Below are 25,926 nucleotides of genomic sequence, written 5' to 3' on the forward strand. Positions count from 1 at the left end.
CCCGGCCAATTACCACGCTATCAGTCTACTCTCAATTGTCAGCAAAGTGTTGGAAGGTGTCATCAATAGTGCCATCAAGCAGCACTTGCTTGGCAATAACCTGCTCAGTGATGCTCAGTCTGGGTCCCGACTGGGCTACCCAGCTTCTGACCTCATTACAGCCTTGGTTCAAACATGGATTAAAGGGCTGAACTCGAGGTGAGGTGAGAGTGACTGCCCTTGACATCAAGGCAGCATTTGACCGAGTATGGCATCAAGGAGCCCTAGCAAAACTAAGGTCAATGGGAATTGGGGGGGGGGGGGGAAACTCTCTGCTGTTTGGAGTCATACCTAGCGCAAGGGAAGATGGCTGTGGTTGTTGGAGGTCAATCATTTGAGCTCCAGGGCATCATTGCAGGAGTTCCTCAGGGTAGTGTCCTAGGCCCAACCATCTTCAGCTGCTTCATTAATGACCTTCCTTCAATCATAAGGTCAGAAGTGGGGATGTTCACTGATGATTGCACAATGTTCAGCACCATTCGCGACTCCTCAGATACTGAAGCAATCCGTGTAGAAATGCAGCAAGACCTGGACAATATCCAGGCTTGGGCTGATAAGTGGTAGGTAACATTTGTGCCACACAAGTGCCAGGCAATGACCATCTCCATCGAGAGAATCTAACCATCTCCCCTTGACATTCAATGGCATTACCAGTGCTGAATCACCACTATCAGCATTCTAGGGGTTACCATTGACCAGAAACTGAACTGGAGTAGCCATATAAATACCGTGGCTACAAGAGCAGGTCAGACGCTAGGAATCCTGTGGCGCATAACTCACCTCCTGACTCCCCAAAGCCTGTCCATCATCTACAAGGCACAAGCCAGGAGTGTGATGGAATACTCTCCAATTGCCTGGATGGGTGCAGTTCCAACAACACTCAAGAAGCTCGACACCATCCAGGACAAAGCAGCCCGCTTGATTGGCACCCCATCCACAAACATTCACTCCCTCCACCACTGACGCACAGTGGCAGCGGTTTGTACCATCTACAAGATGCACTGCAGCAACGCACCAAGGCTCCTCAGACAGCACCTTCCAAACCTGCGACCTCTACCAACTCGGAGGACAAGAGCAGCAGGTGCATGGGAACATCACTACCTGCAACTTCCCGTCCAAGTCACACACCATCCTAACTTGGAACTGTATCGCCGTTCCTTCACTGTCGCTGGGTCAAAATCCTGGAAAGCCCTTCCTAACAGCACTGTGGCTGTGCCTACCTCACGTGGACTGCAGTGGTTCAAGAAGGCAGCTCACCACCACCTTCTCAAGGGCAATTAGGGATGGGCAATAAATGCTGGCCTGGCCAGCGATGCCCTCATCCCGTGAATCAATAAAAAAAAAAGTGGCTTGAACTTGACAAAAAGGAACAGCGATAGCATTGGAAAGACTTGAACTTGAATTTCAAAGAGAAAGTGAAAGAGAAAAACAGGACTTAGATTTTTTTTTTAAATGGAACTAAGATAAAGGAGTGGTCTTGACTCAAGTGAAAAGTCTGGTCAGGATGAATGAATCCAGCCCAGGACCCAGCGAAAAGATGTTAAAATTTATACAAGCTCTCGCTAAGCTTGAGGAAAAAGATGTAGGGGCATTTTTAATTTCTTTTGAAAAGATAGCCAAACAAATGAAATGGCCAAAGGAAAGCTGGACACTGCTTATGCAAAGCAGGTTGATGGGCAGAGCTCATGAAGTTGATGCCATACTTTCTGAAGAGGTTTCTGCAGATTGAGATGGCAAAAAACACTATTCTCGCTGAGTATGAGTTGGTCCCTGAAACTTACCAACAGAGGTTTGGGAACTTAAGGAGACTTATGTAGAATTTGAGAGGGTAAAACAAATTAATTATGGTCTTTCCGGTCAGGGGCTTGCAATTTTTAAGTTTTAAATGTTCATTTGGCGAAATATGTGCGCTTCAGTCTTGGCAGGTGGGGGGTTTGCCTGACACCATGTAGAGAAATAGAAGGTTTTAACAGCCAGACAGGCAGTGGAAATTGCTGATGATTAGGAGCTTGCGTACAAGTCCGTCACCCCCACAAACCAGAGCAGGATAGAAGGTGGTAAAGTGAAAGGAAGGCAAGAAGCCGGGGACAAGAAACAACAGCTGGAATGCCCCGCGATCATCTCAGGCCAGAAAGGAAGGTGCTGAGGGTGGAAGTGAGGTCGTAAGCCTAAATGTTGCCATTGTCATAAGGTGGGACATTTGCAAGCAGAAAGCTGGAACTTGCGGGGTAAACCCATGGGACTTATTTGGGTACACAAAGCCAATACAGTGAAAGGGGTCCTGACGGCGAGTACAGCAGATCAAGCTGCAGCTCTGACTGCAGCTGTAAGGGCAAGTACAAAAATCACATGAGTCTCAGGGTTGTGAATGAGATACCTGAGTTATAGGGAATTTTTGTTGAAAGGAAAAGTAACACCTTATCCCTCAAGTAAGGCAGGCAAACCTATAGTTATACTTAGGAATACAGGAGCCACCCAAACTCTCTTGCTGGGGAAAAGCGTAACATTTCCACCAAAAAGCGAACTGAATGCTAAAATTTTAGTGACTGGTATTGGCGGGGAGTATATAACCTGTAACTTTTGTATCAGGTGCACCTAGAGTGTGACCTAATGTCTGGAATGGTAACTGCAAGTGTTGTCCATAGCTTTCCAGTAGATGGAGTTGATTTACTCCTGGGGAATGATTTGGCTGGAGTGAAAGTAGTAGCTTTGCCAGTAGTCATGGAGAAACCAAATGAAGTTAAAACAACTGGACAGTTAAAGGAAAAGGTTCCAGGAATGTTTCCTTGTGTAGAAACCCAAGCAATGGCTAAAAAAGTGCCATTGGCGGAGGTAAATTTGGCATCGCAGTCAGATAGTTGAATATCTGAAATTTTCTTTGGGGGATTTAGATAATCCAAATGAATTTTTTTTTTAATTTGTTCATGGAATCTGGATGTCACTGGCTAGGCCAGCATTTATTACCCATCCCTAATTGTCCTTGAGAAGGTGGTGGTGAGCTGCCTTCTTGAACTGCTGCAGTCAATGTTGGGTAGGTGCACTTAGTGCTGTTAGGAAGAGAGTTTCAGGATTGTGACCCAGCGACGGTGAAGGAATGGCGATATAGTTCCAAGTCAGGATAGTGTGTGGCTTGGAGGGGAACGTGCAGGTGGTGGTGTTCCTATGCATCTGATGCCCTTGTCCTAGGTGGTAGAGGTTGTGGGTTTGGAAAGTGCTGTCTAAGGAGCCTTGGTGTGTTGCTGCAGTGCATCTTGTAGATGGTACACACTGCTGCCACTGCGTCATTGTTGGTGGAGGGAGTAAAAGTTTGTGGATGGGTTGCCGATCAAGCAGGCTGCTTTGTCCTGGATGGTGTCAAGCTTCCTGACTGTTGGAGCTGCACTGATCAGGCAAGTGCAGAGTGTTCCATCACGTTCCTAACTTGTGCCTTGTAGATGGTGGACAGGCTTTGGGAGTCAGGAGGTGAGTTACTCACTGCAGGATTCCTAGCCTCTAACCTGCTCTTGTAGCCACAGTATTTATATGATTATTCCAGTTCAGTTGCTGGTCAATGGTAACCCCCAGAACGTTGATAGTGGGGGATTCAGCGATGGTAATACCATTGACCGTCAAGGGGAGATGGTTAGATTCTCTCTTGTTGGAGATGGTCATTGCTTGGCACTTACTTGGTGCGAGTTACTTGCCACTTATCGGCTCAAGCCTGGATAATGTCCAGGTCTTGCTGCATTTCTACACTGACTGCTTCAGTATGTGAGCAGTCACAAATGGTGCTGAATGTTGTGCAAATATCAGCGAACATCCCCATTTCTGACCTTATGAGTGAAGGAAGGTCATTGATAAAGCAGCTGAAGATGGTTGAGCTGAGGACACTACCCTGATGAACACCTGCAGTGATGTCCTGGAGCTGAGATGATGGACCTCCAACAACCACACCATCTTCCTATGTGCTTAGTATGATTCCAACCATTTGGGAGTTTCCCACTAATTCCTATTGACTCCAGTTTTGCTAGAGCTCCTTGATGGCATACTCGGTCAAATGTTGTCTTGATGTCAAGGGCAGTCACTCTCGCCTCACCTCTGGAGTTCAGCTCTTTTGTCCATGTTTGGACCAAGGCTGTAATGAGGTCAGGAGCTGAATGGCCCTGGCGTACCCAGACTGGGCGTCAGTGAGCAGGTTGTTGCTGAGTAAGTGCTGCTTGATCGCGCTGTCAATGGCACCTTCCATTACCTTGCTGATATAGAGTACATTGGGGCAGTAATTGGCCAGGGTTGGATTTGTGCATGGGACATACCTGGGCAATCTTCCACATTGTCGAGTGGATGCCAGTGTTGTAGATGTACAGGAATAACTTGGCTGGGGCCGTAGCTAGTTCTGGAGCACAAGTCTTAAGTACGATTGCTAGAATGTTGTCAGGGCCCGTAGCTTTTGCAGTATTCAGTGCCTTCAGCTGTTTCTTGATATCACGTGAAATGCATCGAATTGGCTGAAAAATTGGACTTCAGGAGGAGACAGAGATGGATCATCCACTCGGCACTTCTGGCTGAAGATGGTCTTTTGCACTGATGTGCTGGGCTCCCCATCATTGAGGATGGGGATATTTGTGGAGCTGCCTCCTCCTGTTTGTTGTTTAATTGGCCCACATCATTCACTATTGGATCTGGCAGGACTGCAGAGCTTATCTGATCCATTGGTTGTGGGATCTGTTAGCTGTCTATCGCATGCTGCTTCCGCTGTTTGGCACTAATGTCCTAGGTTGTAGCTTCACCAGGTTGAAACCTCATTTTGAGGTATGTCTGGTGCTGCTCCTGGCATGCCCTGCTGCACTCTTCATTGAACCAGGGTTGATCCCGTGGCTTGATGGTAATAGTAGAGTGGAGGATATACCAGGCCTTGATTACAGATTGTGGTTGAATACAATTCTGCAGCTGCTGATGGCCCACAGCACCTCATAGATGCCTAGTTTTGAGTTGCTAGATCTGTTTGAAATCTCTTCCATTTAGCATGTTAGTAGTGCCACACAACACGATGGTGGCTATCCTCAATGTGAAGACGGGACTTCGTCTCCACAGGGACTATGTGGTGGTCACTCGCAATACTGTCATGGACAGATGTGTCTGCGACAGGTAGATTGGTGAGGACGGGGTCAAGTATCTTTTTCCCTCATCACCTGCTGCAGGCCAGTCTAGCAGCTATGTCCTTTAGTACATGGCCAGCTCAATTAGCGAGCCACTCTTGGTGATGGACTTTGAAGTCCTGCACCCAGAGTACACACTGTGCCCTTGCCACCCTCTGCTTTGTCCAAGTGGTGGTCAACATGGAGGAGTACTGATTCATCAGCTGAGGTCAGGCGGTAGGTTGTAATGAGGTTTCGGCACCCATATTTGACCTGATGACATGAGACTTCATGGGGTCCGGAGTCAGTGTTGTCTCCCAGGGCAACTTCTTCCCAACTGTATGTCATTGTGCCACCACCTCTGGTGGATTTGTCCTGTCGGTGGGACAGAACATACCCAGGAATGATGGTGTTGGTGTCTGGGACATTCTGTGGTCAGGTAAGGATGCAGTGTTCCAGTTGGGGCCTAACCAGAGCTTTCTAAAGTTTCAGCTTAACTTCCTTGCTTTTGTACTCAATGTCTCCTATTTATGAAACTCAAGGTCCCACATGCTTTACTAACCACTCTGTCCATATGTCCTGCCACCTTCAAAGATTGATGAACATGCACCTGCAGGTCCCCATGTTCCTGCTTATGCTTTAGAACTGTGTCACTCAGTATATATTGCCCTCACTATTCCCTCTGCCAAAATGCATCACCTCACACTTGTCAGCATTAAATTCCATCTGCCACCTGTCTGCCCATTATGCTACCTATCTGTCCTGTTGCTGGTTGTTCATATCCTCACTCTTTGCCGCACCTCCAAGTTTGCTGTCATTGGCAAATTTTCAAATTCTATTCAAGATCCAAGTCCTTTTCATAGCAAAATGAAAGCAGTGGTCCCAGCACTGACCCTTGGGGAACACCACTGTCTACCATCCTCGAGTCCTTTAAGCCAGTTTTTTTATCCAATTGAACACTAATTCTCCAATTATGAGCCTCAATTTTGTTAACCAACCTTTTATGTGGTACCTTATCAAATGCTTTCTTAAAATCCATATAAACAACATCCATCACATTCCCTTTATCAACTTTCTCAATTCATCAAAAATTCAATTGATTAGTCGCGCATGATCTTCCTTTTGTAAACTGTGCTGGCTTTCCTTAATTAACTCGCCTCTCCAAGTGGCTGATTTTTTTTATTTGCCTCTGATTATAGATTTTAAGCAAGTAAAGCGGGGGTGATAACAAAAGAGAAAGTGTTGGTAGGATACTTGCTTAAAATCTTTTGAATTTCTAATATCTGCCAGTTCTGATGAAGGGTCACTGACCTGAAACGTTAACTCTGCTTCTCTCTCCACAGATGCTGCCAGACTTGCTGAGTATTTCCAGCATTTCTTGTTCATGCCTCTCTTTTAGTTGGGCTGAGAATATACTGATCAAGGGAGTTTTCCTGAATGCATTTCAGAAATTCCTCCCTATCCTTACCCTTTACTCTAAAATGATCCCAATCGGTATTTGGGTAATTAAAGTCGTCTTATCACTCTGTAGTTCTTGCACATTTCTGCAATATCCCTGCAGATTTGCTCCTCTATCTCTCTCACTATTTGGAGGCCTGTAGAATACCCCCAGTAGTGTGATCATAGCCTTTTTGGTCCTCTACTCTAACCAAATGGATTCTGTCCTTGACCCCTCAAGGACATCCTCCCTTTCCAACACTACAGTGTCTTCCCTAATCAGTGCTGTCAACCCACCTCCCTTTTTTCCTTCCATCTTTTCTGAACACTTTATATCCTTGTATATTAAGTGCCCAGTCCTCACCATTTTTGAACCATGTTATTATCATATTCCCATTCTGCTATTTCTGCTTGTAGATCACCAATGTTATTCGCTACACTTTGTGTGTCTACACACTGTATTGTATTCCATTCCTCATAGTCTGGATGTCCAAAAGTGCTTCACAATTAAGTTCTTTTGAAGTTTAGTCACTGTTGTAAAGTAGGAAAACTCTGAACCAAGTTTAGGCATCTTTGAGTTTAGAGAAGTATTGATGGGGAAGTTGAAGTTCTGAATCCTCATTGTTATAAATCGCAGTTATGGTATGCCTGATCAAATCCGAGTCCTCCTGCATTTTACATTTGGACAGATAACTTACCAAAGCATGCATTTTGCATATGATTTTCATTCAAACTGGAGCTTGACCTGCTTTCTAATTTCTTTAAAAAAAAATCTTTTTGTCTCGCCACCAGTTTTAGACCATGAACTGCAGTAACAAGGATTGTGATACCAATTGACACTTTTTGTGTTTGATGTCCAACAACTATTTGGATACAGTTCAGTGACTTAACCAATACTTTCTGCTTGAGATCTGATTTGTTTGCATCCAATGAGTTAGCAGTCTCAAGCCAAACAATTTGCAATTTTTAAAATATATTTCTATTAAACATTATTTTTCACATTATAGGTCAAGAATAAGGATTTGCATCGTTGATAATGTCGCAGGAGAAGGCATACCTGGTCTCGGGGGATCCACAGCAGCCTCCTTATCCACATAATGAGATGTCTTATGGAAATGACCATTATCCACAACAACCTCCACCGTATGGGCAGCCTGCTTTTCCGCAGGCTGCTTATGGGCAGCCCCCTTTTCCACCAGCTGGGTACGTGCAGCCCCCTTTTCCACCAGCTGGGTACATGCAGCCCCCTTTTCCACAATCTGCCTATGGGCAGCCTGCCTTTCCGCAAGGATCGTATGGAGAGCCACCACAGGGTCCATTCCAGCAGCCACCCATGCCTCCACCTCCAGTGATGCATTCAAATGGTAAGGTGATTCTTAAATACTTTACCCATTTTATCTCTCCTTTTTCCTTCATTTTTGCAGAAATTCTTTGCTGTGAATTACAATTTTAAGTGTAGTGCAGTTGCACGATCTCTTTTTTTTCTATGGACAAGTAATGGCATATTTGTGAATTACTGTCGGTTCATGGTAGACCTAAATAAAATCATACAAAAAATTAGTCAAAGGAAGGGTGAGACTGATTATGGAACAAAAGGAGATCTTGAGGCAGAGTTACCAAGTGAGCACTTTGTATCTGTCTTCACAAAGTAAGAGGATGCTGCCAATGTCACAGTAGAAGGGGAGGTAGTAGAAAAATTGGGTAGGATAAAAATATACAAAGAGGAGGTGCTTAGAAGATTGGCAACACTAAAGAAGTCATTCTGGATGGGATGCTTCTTAGGTTGTTGAGGGACGTATTTGTGAAAATTGCAGAAAATCTGGCCACAGTTTCTTCAGTTGTCCTTGGATATGGGACTGAAGATGGCTGGAGGGTTGGAAATGTTACACTCCTGTTCAAGTAAGGGATGATGGATAAACCTGGTAATTACACAGTCAGCCTAATGCCAGTGGTGGGTAACCTTTGTGTAATCTGGGACATAATTGTCACAAGGAAATGCATGGATTGAGAAATGATACTCAGCATGGATTTGTTAAAGGCAAATGGTGTCTGATTGGTGCAGGAACGGTGTGTGAAATCTTTGAAGGTGGCAGGGTAAGTTCAAAAGCATATGGCATCCTTGGCTTTATAAATAGAGGCGTAGAGTACAAAAACAATTAAGTTATGCATAAAAGATTAGGCCTCAGTTCAGTTCTGGGCAGCACACTTTAAGAAGGTTGTCAAGGCTTCGAGGGATGGAGAGGAAATTTACAATGGTGACCGGGTCGAAGGACTTCAGTTACTGGGAAAAACCAGAAAAGCTAGGGTTGTTAATGCAGAGAAGGGTAAGGGGAGATTTAATGGAGGCATTTAAAATTATGTATGACTGGTGTAATTTAGGAGAAACTGTTTCCAGTGGCAATAGTCGAAGGACACAGATTAAAGTCAATTGGTAAAAGAACCAGAGGCAAGATGAGAATTTTTTTCATACAGCAAGTTACGATCTGCATTGCCTGAAAGTTGTGGAAGTGAGTTCAATAATTTTCAAAAGAGACTTGATTAAATACTTGGGGTGAAAATTTGTAAGGCTGTGGGTAAAGGATCAGAGAATGGGGCTAATTGGATAGCCCTTACAAAGAGCTGGCACAGGCAAAATGGGCTAGATGCTTTCCTTTTGTGCTATATCAGTCACATACTTTTACACTGCACATTCCTCAGATGAGAAAGATGAGGAGACCAGCTGGAGTTGGTAAGCAGGAGGCATAGGTTAAATGAGATGGGGTGGAAGTATTTTTGTTTTCCACTGTAGGTGTCTTGGTCCCACAAAGCATTATATCAGCTCTTTGTTATTAGTAATCTATTTGAGATGTGAGTTGGAACAATGGACAGTCCTGTAACTCCATTCTTAATCTAAGGGTTGTGAATATGTGGCACCAAACATCATGAGTGATGAATATTGACTGAAAAGCTATTCTTTTGTGGTTGAGATCAAGATCTCTTGGAATGATGGATCCGATCTGCAAACAAATCTGGTATGTAGAAGGGTAGAGTGTAATTTGAAGTATTTACCCCGCTCATAATGGCAAAGAAAATCTGGGATTGCTTTTGGCAAGGAGAAATAATTGAGGTGAACAAATGAATTTTTTTTTTCCAAATTAAAACGATTCATACCAGTGACGTATATAAAATAAAATGTGGGAATTGGGAGTATGTATGAATTGGTTGAATCAGTGTTCGCTGCTCAAGCTGGTTCCACAGATCCACTGTTCTTGGGAAAAGAAACACTTCCAAACATCTAACCTAGATCTGCCTTGTGATCCCAAATAGGGAAATGTATAATTGGCATATTGCCCAAGTTATATTATTCAAGCAAACTATATAAATGGGTTTAAAATACAAGATAATGCATGTCTGGAGAGAAGGAACATTGTGAAAGTAGCGTGAACATTAATTAAAGTGCAGGTTTATTGGGCAGTCCTATGTTTCCAACAGTAAGCATCCCACTTTTTGGTCACCTTGTTAGTACATCATTTACAGCTCTTGTTACTTTGTTACTCTGACTATTGTCAATGTTTAGTTTGGATGCATTGTTTTACAGAAAATTATGCATTTTAGTTATCAAAACATGCCACCTGGTGGTAAGGAATTTATTTTTTATTGCAGTTGCTTTGGGAAGCCCTGGGTATCACGATGACGTCCCGCCATCTTATTATGACAACGAGGAATTCACTGCGGCAAACTTTGAAGACAAGAAGATCCGTCGAGCATTTATTAGGAAGGTAAGACTCTTGTGCACAGAATAAATGTAAAGGACACGCGAGTCATAGAGTTTTACAGCACAGAAACAGGCCGTTCGGCCCAACGTACCTGCACCGACCATCCTAACTAATCCCATTTCCCCATACTTGGCCCATAGCCTAGTATAGAAGTGAAAAATAAACATAGAAACATAGAAAATAGGAGCAGGAGTAGGCCATTCAGCCCTTTGAGCCTGCACCGCCATGGCTGATCATCCAAACTCAGTACCCTTTTCCCGCTTTCTCCCCATATCCCTTGATTCCTTTAGCCCTAAGAACTCTTCCTTGAATATATTTAATGATTTGGCCTCAACTGCTTTCTTTGGTGGAGAGTTCCACAGGTTCACCACTCTTTGGGTGAAGAAATCCCGCCTCATCTCAGTCCTAAATGGCTTACCCCTTATCCTTAGATTGTGACCCCTGGTCCTGGACTGCCCTGCCATCGGGAGCATCCTTCCTACATCTAGTCTGTCCAGTCCTGTTAGAATTTTGTAGATTTCTATGAGATCCCCTCTCATTCTTCTGAAGTCTAGCGAATGCAAGCCTAATCGACCCAATCTCTCTCCATACGTCAGTCCTACCATCCCAGGAGTCAGTCTGGTGAACCTTCGCTGCACTCCCTCCATAGCAAGAACATCCTTCCTCAGATAAGGAGACCAAAACTGCACACACTACTCCAGATGTGGTCTCACCAAGGCCTTGTATAATTGCAGCAAGACATCCTTGCTCCTGTACTCTAATCCTCTTGCTATGAAGGTCAACTTACCATTTGACTTCTTAACTGCCTGCTGCACCTGCATGCTTACTTTCAGCGCCTGGTGCTCAAGGACACCCAGGTCTCGCTGCACCTCCTTTCCCAATCTATTGCCGTTTAGAGTTTTTGCCACCAAAGTGGATAACCTCACATTTACACACATTATACTGCATCTGCCTTGTATTTGCCCACTCACTCAACCTGTCCAAATCACACTGGAGCTTTTCTGCATCCTCCTCACAGCTCACACTCCCACCCAGCTTTGTGTCATCTGCAAACTTGGATATATTACATTTGATTCCCTCATCTATATCATTAACATATATTGTGAATAGCTGGGGTCCTGGCACTGATCCCTGCAGTACCCGACTAGTCACTGCCTGCCACTCGGAAAAAGACCCGTTTATTCCTACCCTTGTTTCCTGTCTGCCAACCAGTTCTCTATCCATGTCAGTCAGTACCTAACCCCCAATCCCATGTGCTTTAATTTTGCATGCTAATCTCTTATGTGGGACCTTATCGAAAGCCTTCTGAAAGTTCAAATACACCACATCCACTGGTTCTCGCTTATCTATTCTAGTTACATCCTCAAATAAATTCCAGTAGATTTGTCTAGCATGATTTCCTTTTTGTAAATCCATGCTGACTCTGCCCGATTTTACCACTGTTCTCTAAGAGCTCTGCTATTACATCTTTTATAGTGGACTCCAGCATTTTCCCCACTACTGATGTCAGGCTAATTGGTCTATAATTCCCTGTTTTCTCTCTGCCTCCTTTTTTTAAATAGTGGGGTTACTTTAGCTACCTTCCAATCTATTGAAACTGTTCCAGAGTCTATAGAATTTTGAAAAATGACCAGCAATGTATCTTCTATTTCAAGGGCCACTTCCTTAAGTACTCTGGGATGTAGATGATTAGGACCTGGTGATTTATCGACCTTCAATCCCATCAATTTCCCCAACACCATTTCCCTACTAATACTGATTTCATACAGTTCCTCCTCACTACGTTCCCCAACATTTCTGGGAGGTAATTTGTGTCCTCCTTTGTGAAGACAGAACCAAAGTATGTATTTAATTGGTCTGCCATTTCTTTGTTCCCCATTATAAATTCCACCGTTTCTGACTGTCAGGGACCCAAATTTGTCTTCACTAATCTTTTTCTCTTCACATATCTATAGAAGCTTTTACGTTCAGTTTTTATGTTCTCTGAAAGCTTACTCTCATACTCTATTTCCCCCTTCTTAATCAGTCCCTTTGTCCTCATTGTAATAATTTGCAGTAAACAACGTTTAAATTTTTGAAAATCTTCATTATTTAAAAGAAGTGGTTGCAGTTACCACTAGTTCGACGACTTTCTCTCACCCTGTCTCAAGATTGTTTTCTATTTTTGGGATATGGTACCACTGCCAAGGCTGGCATTTAGTGCCCTAATGCAGTTTTGAGCTACCTTCTCAAACTGCTAGTGGTATGCTCCAACTTAGTGGCGTGCTAAGCCACTTCAGAAGGAAGTTAAGAGTCAGTCATGTGGGTGTGGGACTGCAACCACATATAGGCCAAATTGGCTAAGGGGTTTAATGAGTGTTGATGATAAAGAACTGGTTATGAATAGTTGTTGAATTGACTATGTGGAGGAGCTGGATTAATATATCAATAGACTTTTAACTGTGCACTAGGTCTCGGCTCATCTCCTCCTTTTAGCCCCTCCACTGTCCCATGCACTGCTTATTAAACAATTTTTAAAAATTTGGTGGAATCTCATGACATGCTTTTTGGATCCGTTCAGATGGAAAGAGAATGAACTTGTGCTTCTATGGGACTGTAAAAGAGACATTAAGATTTGGGTAGATCTCCAGGTGACACACTGGATGACTTACAAATGTTAATTCTAATGAATCTTGGTTTGAAAATAATAACCCAGCTTACTGCTTCACACTTAATGATTAATATGATGTGACCCCTTAAAAGGGAAGCAGAATCGAGGCGTTATAATTTCTGTTGAATTAGTTTCAACTCTTCCTCTTAAGGTATAGGAATAAATGTGACCCCTCATTAATTTGCTACTTCATGCAGATATGCCATTTTGGATCACTTTCCCTCGATGGTTCTGATTTTTAAAAAAAAGGAAAGGAAGAACTTGAAGTGTGTAGTGCCATTCATATCCTCAAGATGTCCCAAAGCACTTCACCGTTTATGTACTGCAATGAGATGATAAAGTGAAGATCTATTTACTTCCTGCAGTACCTTCTTTCACTGGATGTTGACGATCTGGACTGGGCAGATGGGATGTGAAAAATGAACTAGCAGCTAAATATGCAGTTTTTTGGAGAGCCACATTGTCTATCTCACCCTGACTGTTAAATTCAGCATTATGAATTGGAGAGGGTGGAATAATGGAAACTGGAGATTCCAACGCACTATAAGTGGTTTGAGTGGATTTTTTTTTTTGTTTGGAAGTTCTTGCAGTTATTTTAACAGGATCTTTACTTTTTTTTCTCCTTCCCCTGCCAAATCTAGCAAACGAAAATATTACATATAGATGATCAGATACTCTATGGAACTTACAATCTTATTGAGAGAAATAGAATGTTATCGGCAATGCTGCTGTTTAATTAATTTTCACTTGGGGAATCGTGGGGGGGCTGTGGTAGAATGTTTTGATTTTGGCAGTTTGTATGTCGTCCTTCCTCGGCTACTTCAATGAACAAACCTAATAATTACATATCTGTAGGAAGGAGTGGGTTTCCTGGACCAGGTATCCTTCATTTGCTTATTCTCTAGCCCTGTATGTTGTGGCTTGGGGTCATTTTTGCCGTATCGGGAATCTGACATTGGGGTCATTTTTGCATTGTGAATCCACTTGGTGGCAAAGGCCTTCTGGCTGGATTTTGAGGACGGTTAGAGATGGTGGGTGGGTTCTGGAGGCGGGAGCTGCAGACTGCATGGCCCATTGCAAGGGAGGCCGGGAGATTGTGATGTGCAACCAGTTGGAGCACTGCTGGGGTCCAGGAAGCAGGAGCAGAATGGAAACACTGGATCCTCCATCAGTATCAGGGAACAGCTGAGACCCCATTAGGCCCATGAAGATTGGGGGCATCCGTTTCCAGGAATTCCACACTCCAATGGCAAGACTGTGACATGGGAAGACAGCAGTCTTGCCATTTTCTGCCAGAAGCATTTGGGTCTCCCTTAGCTGTAACGCAGCCTCGAGCTCTTGCTGTGCTGTCGTCTCCTCTCACTTGCGGGGATATGGACACTGCGCCACACTGGTAAAAATTACTGTGCTGCTGCAATAATTGCTGTTAAGTGGCTCCCTAATTAGCTTGATTGCATTAGCTCTGCTGCCAGCGGTTTGCTGTCACGGCTGCCGCCTGGCCTCCAGGGAAGTGCGAGGAGACGGGTGTGTGTTGGGGAGTCGGCCCAATACTCTTCAGTGCAATTTTCCTGGTGTTTCTGCCTCCAATATCATGTTCAGAGCTGGAAAAATTCTGCCCTTGGTGATTGTGTCAGGAGATAGTATAACTTGACCGTGGGCACTTGCTGATTTACACATACTGCCATATCTCCCCTGTTTTTTTTTCCCTTGCAGGTCTACATGGTTTTGACCGTTCAGCTATTGGTGACTTTCATTTTTGTCTGCGTCTGTACCTTTGTTTCCGATGCCAAGAAATTTGTGAGGCGCACTCCTTGGATCTATTATGCCTCATATGGTGTATTCTTCATTACACTTATTGCTCTCAGCTGTTGTGGACAAGTAAGACGCAAGCACCCTTGGAACCTCATCGCTTTGGTAAGCGGCATCATTAATGTTTCCTTTCCATGGTTTACTCCAGTGTAAATGGAAGTCGTATAATCGGGAGCAGGGGCGGGTAGGTAGTGGTGCAGATGGGAAGGTAGGGGAAGGGATGAAGAAACAAACTCTGAATTGATTCAGGATGTGAATTTACAATTTGCCCAGTGAAAGCCCATCCCTCACATCAAGTCTCCTATCGTAACACCTTATATTTTGAGTAACTGCAGTGTTTTCTATTAACTTGTTTGGGTTAAAACATTTATCCTTGAAGCAAAGAAGCTTTTCCTGGTATGTTTTCACTAATTCCTATTTGTCCTCTGATCCTTTTATTATTTTGAAGTAATCTTGGATTTACTGTCTTTATACTTCAAAGTCTTCCTCTTTAACTACCTGTTTTATTCAATGTAAATTTTAAGCTGCTCTACTCTTCTGAGTTCTATCCATTTTGATTTTTGGGATTGTTTTATTTTCTGCACACTTTTTCTAAAGTAGTATATATTTAAGTGGTGACTCAAATGGGAACGTTATATTGGAAAGGGGTTTGGCCAATATCTTATGCATCATTAGCACAGCTGCTGCAGACTTGTATTCTAGTGTTGTAGCCTATCGTTCTATTTTAAGTACTTCAACCTTTTCTCCAGCCCATGAAATGAGGGTAAACGAAATTTAAACAAACTGAACATTATGTACAGCAAGCTAGTATTATAAGAAAACATTTTAATAGCCTTTAAATTAAACACTTAAAGTGGTTGGGGTGGGTGGATGGTGAGGAGAAGAGAATCTAGCATTTTCTTTTTAATAGGTAGCAGTCTTAGTCCAGTTCTAGTAAGCATAGAGCCACTGCACCAATTGGTCTCAAATTGTCAGTCTAGTTTATATATTCTAATTGCTTCTGGTATTGGAAATGGGTCGGGGAGGGGCAAGGCCTCATTACTGCAGTTGAAAGTACTATTCTGACTCTGGACAGAGGAAACTTTATTGATCTGGGAATGTCTGATGTAAACATGACGTGACCAATAGTGGCAAACTGTTGCTTCGCTTTCACACCATTTTCCTGCTCCCCATTTTTTTTTTAAAGAAAAGACAAGTGTGAGATAATTTAGGATTTTTTATCACATTTTTTCATAGGAAGGATTTGGAATGAATTACTTCTAAATGTTGGATTTTAAAATAAGATGGATTATTAAAGCCAGAAATTGGCACTTAGCCAGAATGATCAAATGATACAGGAGTTACCTCATTCCTGGTTCCCAGCAAATGTACAGAGAGTTGATGTCCTGTTGTGCTTGGCTTTGCACAAAGCTAGTATGAAAGGGAGCATGTGCAGAAGCAGGTTTGATTATCAGCTCTTCACATTAGCTGCTGTAAAGGGAGCGATCAGAAATCTAGTCATATGTCTTGTGGGGACAGGAAGAAGATGAGAAAAGACTCCTGTGAGTAGAAGTTTTTTCCACCTGAAAGCTTTCATTTGAGGCAGCCTCACTCGGAAATGTTGGAGGAACATTTCAAAGACATTTTTTGATTGCGAGACTGGTATTGGGAATTATGGCATGTTAACTTTATGCAACAATACAAAATATAGTTGTTAATTAAACTGAATCTGATCATAATGTTGCTCTATGATCATGTTGCGGGGGTTGGTGGTGGGTGAAAATTGGCTCAACAATTTAATCCAAAGACAATTACCTAATTCAAATCATCTGGTAACACTATTGTTCAGTTATGCGATCATGCATAATAAAAACTACTCAGCAGGTCTGGCAACATCTGTGGAGAGAGAGAAGCAGAGTTAATGTTTCAGGTCTGTGACCTTTCTGAAAGGTCATACAAGCATTTGACCTGACTCTCTCAGTTTGAGAGACTTGACACCATTGAGCCAAAAAGGGTATCTATCTGATCCAAACCAGTAACAGTGTATATGCAGTTTACTTATTTGCTGTTGTTTTTCTGTCTTCAGTCTGTCCTGACTCTGAGCATGTCGTATATGACAGGAATGATTGCCAGTTTCTACAGTACGGACTCTGTAGTGATGGCTGTTGGAATCACTGCAGCGGTTTGCTTTACTGTTGTGATTTTCTCTATGCAGGTAAGCATTTTTAAAAAAAAACATGGGTACACACATGATCTTGATGAGCTGCCTACCTAGAGACCATTAAGAAAGAAAATGATTTGGAGGGAATGATGCGTGTAACTAATGTGTAAATTATCTGACTGCTTGAGATTCTAAACACAAAAAAAATCAGCTGTTCGTTTATCTTTTATTTAGCCTTTGGCACAATATCTGTACCCTACCTACTGATTCCACCCCCCTCCCACTTCAAGGTTAGCTTCTGAACCCATATCCTCCCCACCTCCAAGAATGCCTTTATTCACCTGTCAGTTTGCCCGCCACCTTCCCTGCCTCAGTCCATCTGCTGCTGAAAGCCTTATCCCTGCCTTTGTCAGCTCCAACGTTGGACTATTCCAATATTTTCCTGGCTGTTTCTCCACATCTTCTACCTTCTGTAGAAATCAACTCATCCAAATCTCTGCTTCCAAAACTTTACTTCCCATATCCTATCCTGCTTACCTGTCCTTGCTGACTTGCATCAGCTTCTGGTTCTCCAATGCCTCCAATTTAAAATCATCCTAGTATTTCAATCCCTACATGGCCTCGCACCTCTATCTGTAACCTCATCCTGTTCCAGCCCTCTCCCTGAACTCTCTGTTCCTCTGACTTTAGCCTTTTGTGCATTCTCATCCTATGCATAACAAGAAATAGGAGCAGGAGTAGGCCATTTAGCACTTCGAACTTGCTCCGCCATTCAGTGAGATCATGGCTCATCTACTTCAACACCATTTTCCTGCACTCTGGCTGTATCCCTTGATGTTTCTAATATGTAGAAATCTGTCGATCTGAATCTTGAACATACACAATGTTTGAACCTCCACTGCCCTCTGGGGCAGAGAATTCCAAAAATTCACCACCCTCTGAGTGAAGAAATTCCTCCTCATCTCAAGTCCTAAAAGGCATGCCTCTTATTTTGAGACTGTCCTCTCGTTCTAGACTCCCGAGCCATCTACCTTGTGGAGCCCTGTTAAAGAGAAAATTGTATGTTTGAATGAGAACGCCTCTCATTCTTCTAAACTCCAGTGAATAAAGGCCCAGTCTATTTTATCTTTCCTCATAGGACAGTCCCTCCATCTCAAGAATTGATTTGGCGAGCCTTCGTTGCACTCCCTTTATACCTTTCCTTGGGTAAGGAGACCACACAATACTCTTGGTGTGGCCTCACCAAGGTTGTAAATATTGGCAGCTCTGCTTTAAGCTTTGGGATTTCCTCCCTTCCTAATTCTTTAAATACTAGCCAGTGCCTATTTACCATCAAACCTTTTGATGTCATGGTGGATTGGAAAAGTACATTAAGAGGTTTGATGGTAGAGAGGCACTGTCTAGTATTTAAAGAATTAATGCATGGTTTTCAAAAAACATACACTATTAAGGCAAAAGAATCTAATAGAAAAAGCGAGTCAGCCGTGGCTAACAAAGGAAGTTAATAGATCAAAGGGGGAGGCTTATAAAGTTGTCAAAACAGTCGTAAGCTGGAGGATTTGGAGAATTTTAGAATTCAGCAAAGGAGGACCAAGAAATTGACAGAGAAAACAGAATATGAATGTAAACTAGCGAGAAATATAAATACTGATTGTAAAAGCTTCTATAGGTCTGTAAAAAGGGAAAAAAAAGGCAAAAGATAAATGTGGGTCCATTACAGGCAGAGACAGGAGAAATTATAATGGGAAGTAGAGAAATGGCAGAGAAGCTAAATAATTACTTTGTGTCTGTCTTGACGAAGGAAGATACAAGAGGTCTCCCTGAAATAATTGAGATTCAAGGGTCTAGTGAGAATGAGGGACTGAAAGAAATTGGGATTAGTAAAAAAAAAAGTAGTATTGCAGAAATTAATGGGACTGAAAGTTGACACATCCCCAGGACCTGATGATCTTCACCCTAGAGTGTTGAAAGAGATGGCTGTGGAGATAGCGGATGCATTGATGGTCATCTTTCAAAATTCTCTGCAATGGTGCTTGCAGATTGGAAGGTTGCAAATGTAACCTGTTAGGACTGAGACAGGAGGAGTGCACTGCATTTTCTAGTTCCACTTCTCCACAGGTCACAACAACCATTTACCGATACAGCCAATCATGTACTCTTTTTTTTTTCTAAACCCCAGAATAAAATACTCCAACCAGGTTTCTTTTAATAAATAACAAAATTATCAGTTTATTATAAAACAAGACTTAACGAGTAACGAAGCAAAGCATTAACACTGCTTAAGATAAAGTTCCCTTTCTAAAAATTCACCAACTAAACTCAATGGAAAAAAATAGAGAAATTCACTCTGAAGAGGCCTGTTACAAAAACAAGACAAAAAAAAAACTTTGGCCAAATACTTGCTTATTCTTTACAAAAAAAAAGAAGGAAGATATGGAAGGAGGTTCCTTTTTTGGTCTGGTATACGGAGATGGGTCACAAGGATAGTTTCAGAAGTTGTCCGTTCTGGAGATGGCGAGAATTATTCTAGTAGGCTCTCTAGGAGAAATGTGGCATCAAGGTTTTTTTGCCAGCACACACTTGAATCACAGGATTTCTTTTCAGCTCCTCTGGAGCTATGCGTCACCAAGGATTTTTTTTCTCCTACACTGTATCACAGCAGGATTTTTTCAAAAAGGTAGAGAAGGTGGTGAGCTGGGTGATTTCTTTATCCTTGGCAGGAAAACACCAACTGTCTTCAAACAGTTCACACCACAACTAAAACTGAAAACAATGTTCAAACCCCTAACAGTGAGTTGAACTCCTGACCTCTACAAGCCTTGTCATGTCACTGCTCTGTAACCATTTTTCCCCCAGATCACCAAGGGTTCTGCAGTTTTCTGAGCTTATGGACAGAATTTTACACCCTCCCAAAGAGCGGGAAGGTGGGCGTAAAATGGAGCGGGTGGCTCTGGAAGCCCTTCCTGACCTGCTCCTGCCTCCGCTGTCACTTTACATGGTGGCCACAGCAAAAAACAGCCCTTCTGCCCCAGGCCAATCAAGGCCCTTAAGTGGCCACTTAATGGCCTCCGCCCGCCGCCATGGGGATTTTACCCGTGGCTAGTCGGGTGGCCTAGGCCCGAGAAAAGTCGCCTGATAAAAGCAGACAGCTGTCCGGCCTCAGAGGGGGCCCTCATGATCGGGCACCCAGTGCCTGACACAGGGCCACCCATGCTGCCCCAACACACCCCGCCTCTCCCCCCCCCCCCCCCCCCCCGTCGACCACCCTTGCCTCGCCGGGGCCTGACACCGCCATCACCCTCTCCAGGCGAGGCAACAAAAACTTACCTTGGTTCAGGGGCTCCCCGACATCTTCGTCTTGAAGCTGGGTTGCAGACCCAACAGTGGCCACTGCTCGGTGGCGCTACTAGGACTAAGAGCTGCGATCGGCAGCTCTGTTAGGCAGGACTTCCTGCCTCATTGTGGGTGGAAGTCCCGCCTCAGAACAATTAAAGGCCGGGAAGCTGCAAAATGCAGGTCAGATCCCCAGGCCAGGCGGAAGGGGGTTCATCAACTTTTCAGTCGGTGGACAGCTCCCACCTGCCATGGGTAAATTCCTGGCCCATATCACAGGTGGCTTTTAAACCACATCTCAAATTCTGTCTGTGAACTTATTTAAAAAAACACATCCAGGGAATCTTTTAAGTTTTAACACAAGTTCTCAAAGAAAAATTAATAATGGAAGCACTTTTGTAACAAATCCCACTGTTTAAGAGCGGAGGGAGAGAGAAAATGGGGAACTACAGACCTGTTAACTGATGTCAGTAGTAGGGAAAATCACAATGTATTATAAAGGATGTGATTACTGGATACTTAGAAAATAATGGTCTGATTTGGCAGCGTCAACATGGATTTATGAAAGGGAAATCATGTTTGATAACTTGAGTTTTTTGAGGATGTTACTGGCGGAGTGGATAAGGGGAAACCAGTGGATGTGGTATATTTGGACTTTGAGAAGGCTTTTGATAAAGTCCCACATAGGAAGTTACGAAGTAAAATTAAAATGCATGGGATTGGGGTAATATACTAGCATGGATTGAGGATTAGGTAACAGACAGAAAACAGAAGGAATAAATGGGTCATTCTCAGGTTGGCAGACTGTGACCAGTGGGTACTGCGAAAATCAGTGCTTGGGCTGCAACTGTCCACAATCTGCATCAATGATTTGGATGTGGAGACCAATTGTAATATTTCCAAGTTTGCGATTGGGAATGTGAGTTGTGAGGAGGATGCAAAGAGGCTTCAAGGGGATTTGGACAGGCTAAGTGGGCAAGAACATGGCAGATGGAATATAACGTGGATAAGTGTGAGATTATCCACTTTGGTAGGGGGAACAGAGGTGCTGGGTATTTCTTAATTGGTGAGAGATTGGAAAGTGCTGATGTCCAAAGGGACCTAGGTGTCCTAGTTCATAAGTCACTAAAAGCCAGCATGCAGGTGCAACAAGCCATTAAAAAGGCAGATGTTGTGTACGCCTTTATCGCAAGAGGATTTGAATACAGGAGTAAACAAGTCTTTCTTCAGTTGTATAGAACATTGGTGAGGCCGCACCTGGAATATTGTGCGCAGTTCTGGTCCTCTTGCCTGATTAAAGGATATACTTATCATCGAGGGAGTGCGACAGAGGTTCACCATATTGATTCCTGGGATGGTGGGATTGTTCTATGAGGAGAGATTGAGGAGACTGGGCCTGTATTCTCTGGAGTTTAGAAGAATGAGAGGCAATCTCATGGAAATTTACAAAATTTATATAGGGATAGATAGGGTAGATGCAGAAAGGATGTTTCCCCCGGCTGTGGGGTCTAGAACCAGGGGACACAATCTCAGAATAAAGGGCAAGCCATTTAGGACTGAGATGAAGAGGAACTTCTTCACTCAAAGGGTGGTGAATCTCTGGAATTCTCTACCCTAGAGGGTGGTGGAAGCTCAGTCACTGAGTAAGTTCAAGATAGAGATGGATATATTTCTAGTTGCTAATGACATTAAGGGATATGGGGATAGTGCGGGAATATGGTATTGAGGTAGATAATTCGCCATGATCTAGATTGGCAGAGCAGGCTCGATGGGCTGAATGGCCTACTCCTGCTCCTATGTTCCTAGTGCCTCATATCTATTGGAAGCTAATACACTAGACAACAGGTTAGGGGAGTGTGGCAGGCCTAGTGAATTAGTAGATATACTGTCTCCATTTAGCTAATTCTTCTATGATTTCTAGAAGTAATGCATTTTTTTCCAGCCACAGAGATTTTATTGTGGATCAGGTTCTGATGACTGTACGGTGTTGATTTGCTTTCCTGTTAATGGATTTTTTTCCCCCTCTTCACAGACAAAGTATGACTTTACTTCCTGTATGGGTGTGATGCTGGTGTCTGCGGTTGTGCTCTTTTTCTTCGGAATTCTGTGCATTTTTATCCAGAACCGGATTCTCCAGATTGTTTATGCTTCTGTTGGTGCACTGATCTTCACCGTGGTAAGTGTGAATGCTTCCTGGGGGGGGGGAATATTACAGCAAATGAGCAGGTGATAGTGCTCCCCTGATCATTTCAAAATTAAGAAACTACCCTCTGAAAGCTGGTTGTACCTTTCATGGCACAGTCATGGGTTTTGTGGATAACTACTTAACCTTTCTAAGGATCAAAGTCTTGCCTGTTGATGAGAAGTCGTCTTGCCCATGATGACCAAATTTTAGAATGACTTGTTTAAATGAAGAGGCAATAAAACCTGCCCTTTGTTAGTGTTTCTGTATTGTACTGTATAACAGCAGTTCACACCCCAATTTACTGTAGTGAGTTCTTGATTCCTGTTGTCAGGTTGATGGATAAAAAGAAAGAAATGGGTTTGCATCTATGGATATATATTTTTAATACATATATTTTTAAAGCAAAATACTGGAAATCTGAAATAAAACTGAAAAGTGCTGGAAATACTCAGGTCTGGCAGCATCTGTGGAGAGAGAAGCAAAGTTAACGTTTCAGGTCAGTGACCTTTCATCAGAACTGACGAAGGTTAGAAAAGTAATAGGTTTTAAGCAAATAAAGTGGTGGTGGGGCAAAAGAGAACAAATGGGAAGGTGTTGATAGGATGGAGGGTCACAGAGAATAACTGACAAGGCGGTCATGGGGCAAAGACAAAGAATGTGTTAATGGTGTGGTGCAATACAAAGCATTAGTGCAGAGAGGGTGTTAAATGACAGAATAATGAAAGCCCTAGCCAAAAGCAAAACATGAAAAAAGTGGGTAGGCACATGGTTAAAAAAGTGTGATGAAACAAATTAAAATAAAATGAAATAAAAAATGTTTTAAAAACTAAAGAAAAAAAGTGGGGGGCCAGTCATGCTGTGAAATCATTGAACTCAATGTTCAATCCGGTAGGCTGTAGCATGCCTAATCGGTAAATGAGGTGCTGTTCCTCGAGCTTGCGTTGATCACTTAACACCTTCTCTGCAGTAACATTTTGTATTTCACCATACCATTAACACACTCCTTGTCTTTGCTTTGTTTCACCATTACTCTTTTTGTGGCGAGCGACAGGAAGCTCGGGATCATGCTTTCGGACTGAATGGAGGTGTTCTGCAAAATGGTCACCCAATCTGAGTTTGGTCTTCCCAATGTAGAGGAGACTGGATTGTGAGCAGCAAATACAGTATACTAAATTGAAAGAAGTACAAATAAATTGCTGTTTCACCTGAAAGGAGTGTTTGGGGCTTTGGAATAGTGAGGTAAAAATCAGGTATTACATCTCCTGCGATTGCATGGGAAGGTGCTATGAGAAGGGGGCGAGGTGTCGGGGGTAATGGAGGAGTGGACCAGGGTGCCGCGGAGGGACCAATCCCTTAGGAATGCTAACAGGGGAGGGGAAGATGCGTTTGGTAGTGGCATCACGCTGGACGTGGCAGAAATGGCGGAGGATGATCCTTTGTATGTGGAGGTTGGTGGCATGGAAAGTGGAGACATGGGGAGCCCTGTCATGTTTCTGGGAGGGAGGAGGGGAAGGGGTGAGAGCAGAGGTGCGAGAAATGGGCCGGATACGGTGAGGGCCCTGTCAACCACAGTAGGGGGAATCCTTGGTTAAGGAAAAAGGAAGACCTATCAGAAGCACTGTTGTGGAAGGTTGCATCATCAGAGCAGATGCGTTTGAGTCGGAGAAACTGGGAAAATGGAATGGAGTCTTTACAGAAGGCAGGGTGTGAGGAAGTGTAGTCGAGGTAGCTGTGGGAGTCGGTGGGCTTATAATGAACATTAGTGGACAGCCTATCCCCAGAGATGGAGACAGAGGTGTCAAGTAAGGGAAGTGTTGGAGATGAACCATGTAAAGGTGAGGGAAGGGTGGAAATTGGAAGCAAAGTTGATAGTTTTCCAGTTCAGGGCGGGAGCAGGAAATGGCACCGCTAATCATCAATGTACTGGAAAAAGAGTTGGGGGAGAGGGGCTGGGTAGAACTGGAACAAGGACATAAGAACTAGGAGCAGGAGTAGGCAATTCAGCCCCTCGAGCCTGCTCCAACATTCAATATGATCATGGCTGATCTCGTCTCTGCCTCAACTCCACTTTCCTGCCCGTTCTCCATAACCCTTCAATGCATTACTAATTAAAAATCTGTATCTCCTCAAATTTACTCAATGTCCTGGCATCCACTGCACTTTGGGGTAGTGAATTTCACAGACTCATGACCCTCAGAGAAGTAATTTCTTCTCTCTCAATTAAATTTGCTACCCCTTATCCTAAAACTATGACCTCTCGTTCTAAATTGCCCCACAAGAGGAAACATCCTCTCCACGTCTACTTTGTCAATCCCCTTAATCATCGTATATACGTCAATTAGATCTCCTGTCATTCTTCTGAACTCCAGAGAGTAAAGGCCTAAACTGCTCAATCTCTCTTCATAAGACAAACCCCTCATCTCTGGAATCAATCTAGTGAACCTCCTCTGAACTGCCTCCAGTGCAACTACATCCTTCCAAGTAAGGGGACCAAAACTGTATGCAATACTCCAGGTGCGGTCTCACTAATGCCTTGTACAGTTGCAGCAACACTTCCCTACTTTTATACTCTATTTCTTTAGCAATAAATGCCAAAATTCCATTTGCCTTCCTTTATTACCTGCTGTTCCTGCTTATGAGTTTTCTGCGATTCATGCACAAGGACACTCAGATCCCTCTGCATCGAAGCGCTCTGAAGTTTCTCTCCATTTAGATAATCTGCCTTTTTATTATTCCGACCAAAATGGATAACCTCACATTTATTCACGTTAAACTCCATCTGCCAAATTTTGGCCCATTCATCTAACCTATCCATATCCATTTGTAAATTTCTTTATTGCAACTTACTATCCTACCTATTTTAGTGTCATCTGCAAATTTGGCTATAGTACCTTCTATCCCTGCATCCAAGTCATTAATATAGATTGTAAATAGTTGGGGCTCGAGGCATAACTAGAACCCATGCGGGTACCCATAGCAACACCTTTTACTCCAAGGAATTAACTTTAACTTGCTGCAGTGTTCCAGTGAACATCAACGCAAGCTTGAGGAACAGCACCTCATTTACCGATTAGGCACACTACAGCCTACCGGACTGAACATTGAGTTCAATAATTTCAGAGCATGACTGACTCCCCCCCGCCTTTTTTTTCTTAAAAATTTTACTCTAAATTTTACTTCGTATTTTTTATTTTTATTTTATTTTAGTTTGTTTCATCATTACACTTTTTTTGCCATGTACCTGCCCACTTTTTTTTCATGTTTTGCTTTTGGTTAGGGCTTTCATTATTCTGGCATTTAACACCCTCTCTGCACTAACGCTTTGTATTTCACCACACCATTTAACACACTTTGTCTTTGCCCCATGACCACCTTGTCAGTTATTCTCTGTGACCCTCTGTCCTATCAACACCTTCCAATTTTTTCTCTTTTGCCCCACCCCCACTTTATTTGCTTAAAACCTA

The 25,926-nt window shown here is 43.1% G+C and overlaps 1 protein-coding gene across 1 annotated transcript in view; it reads left to right on the forward strand.

Annotated features, from left to right (window-relative positions):
• LOC137351119 (protein lifeguard 1-like) overlaps positions 1-25,926 on the forward strand; it is a 75,997-nt gene that overhangs the window by 35,729 nt on the left and 14,342 nt on the right. The window contains exons 2-6 of the mRNA XM_068015745.1: positions 7,598-7,954; positions 10,233-10,348; positions 14,709-14,909; positions 16,870-16,998; positions 22,310-22,453. Coding sequence (XP_067871846.1) covers positions 7,627-7,954; positions 10,233-10,348; positions 14,709-14,909; positions 16,870-16,998; positions 22,310-22,453 — 918 coding nt within the window. The 5' untranslated portion in view covers positions 7,598-7,626. The remainder of the gene's footprint in view (positions 1-7,597; positions 7,955-10,232; positions 10,349-14,708; positions 14,910-16,869; positions 16,999-22,309; positions 22,454-25,926) is intronic.

The sequence above is a fragment of the Heterodontus francisci genome, chromosome 2 (genome assembly GCF_036365525.1).
Source record: "Heterodontus francisci isolate sHetFra1 chromosome 2, sHetFra1.hap1, whole genome shotgun sequence".
NCBI lineage: Eukaryota > Metazoa > Chordata > Chondrichthyes > Heterodontiformes > Heterodontidae > Heterodontus > Heterodontus francisci.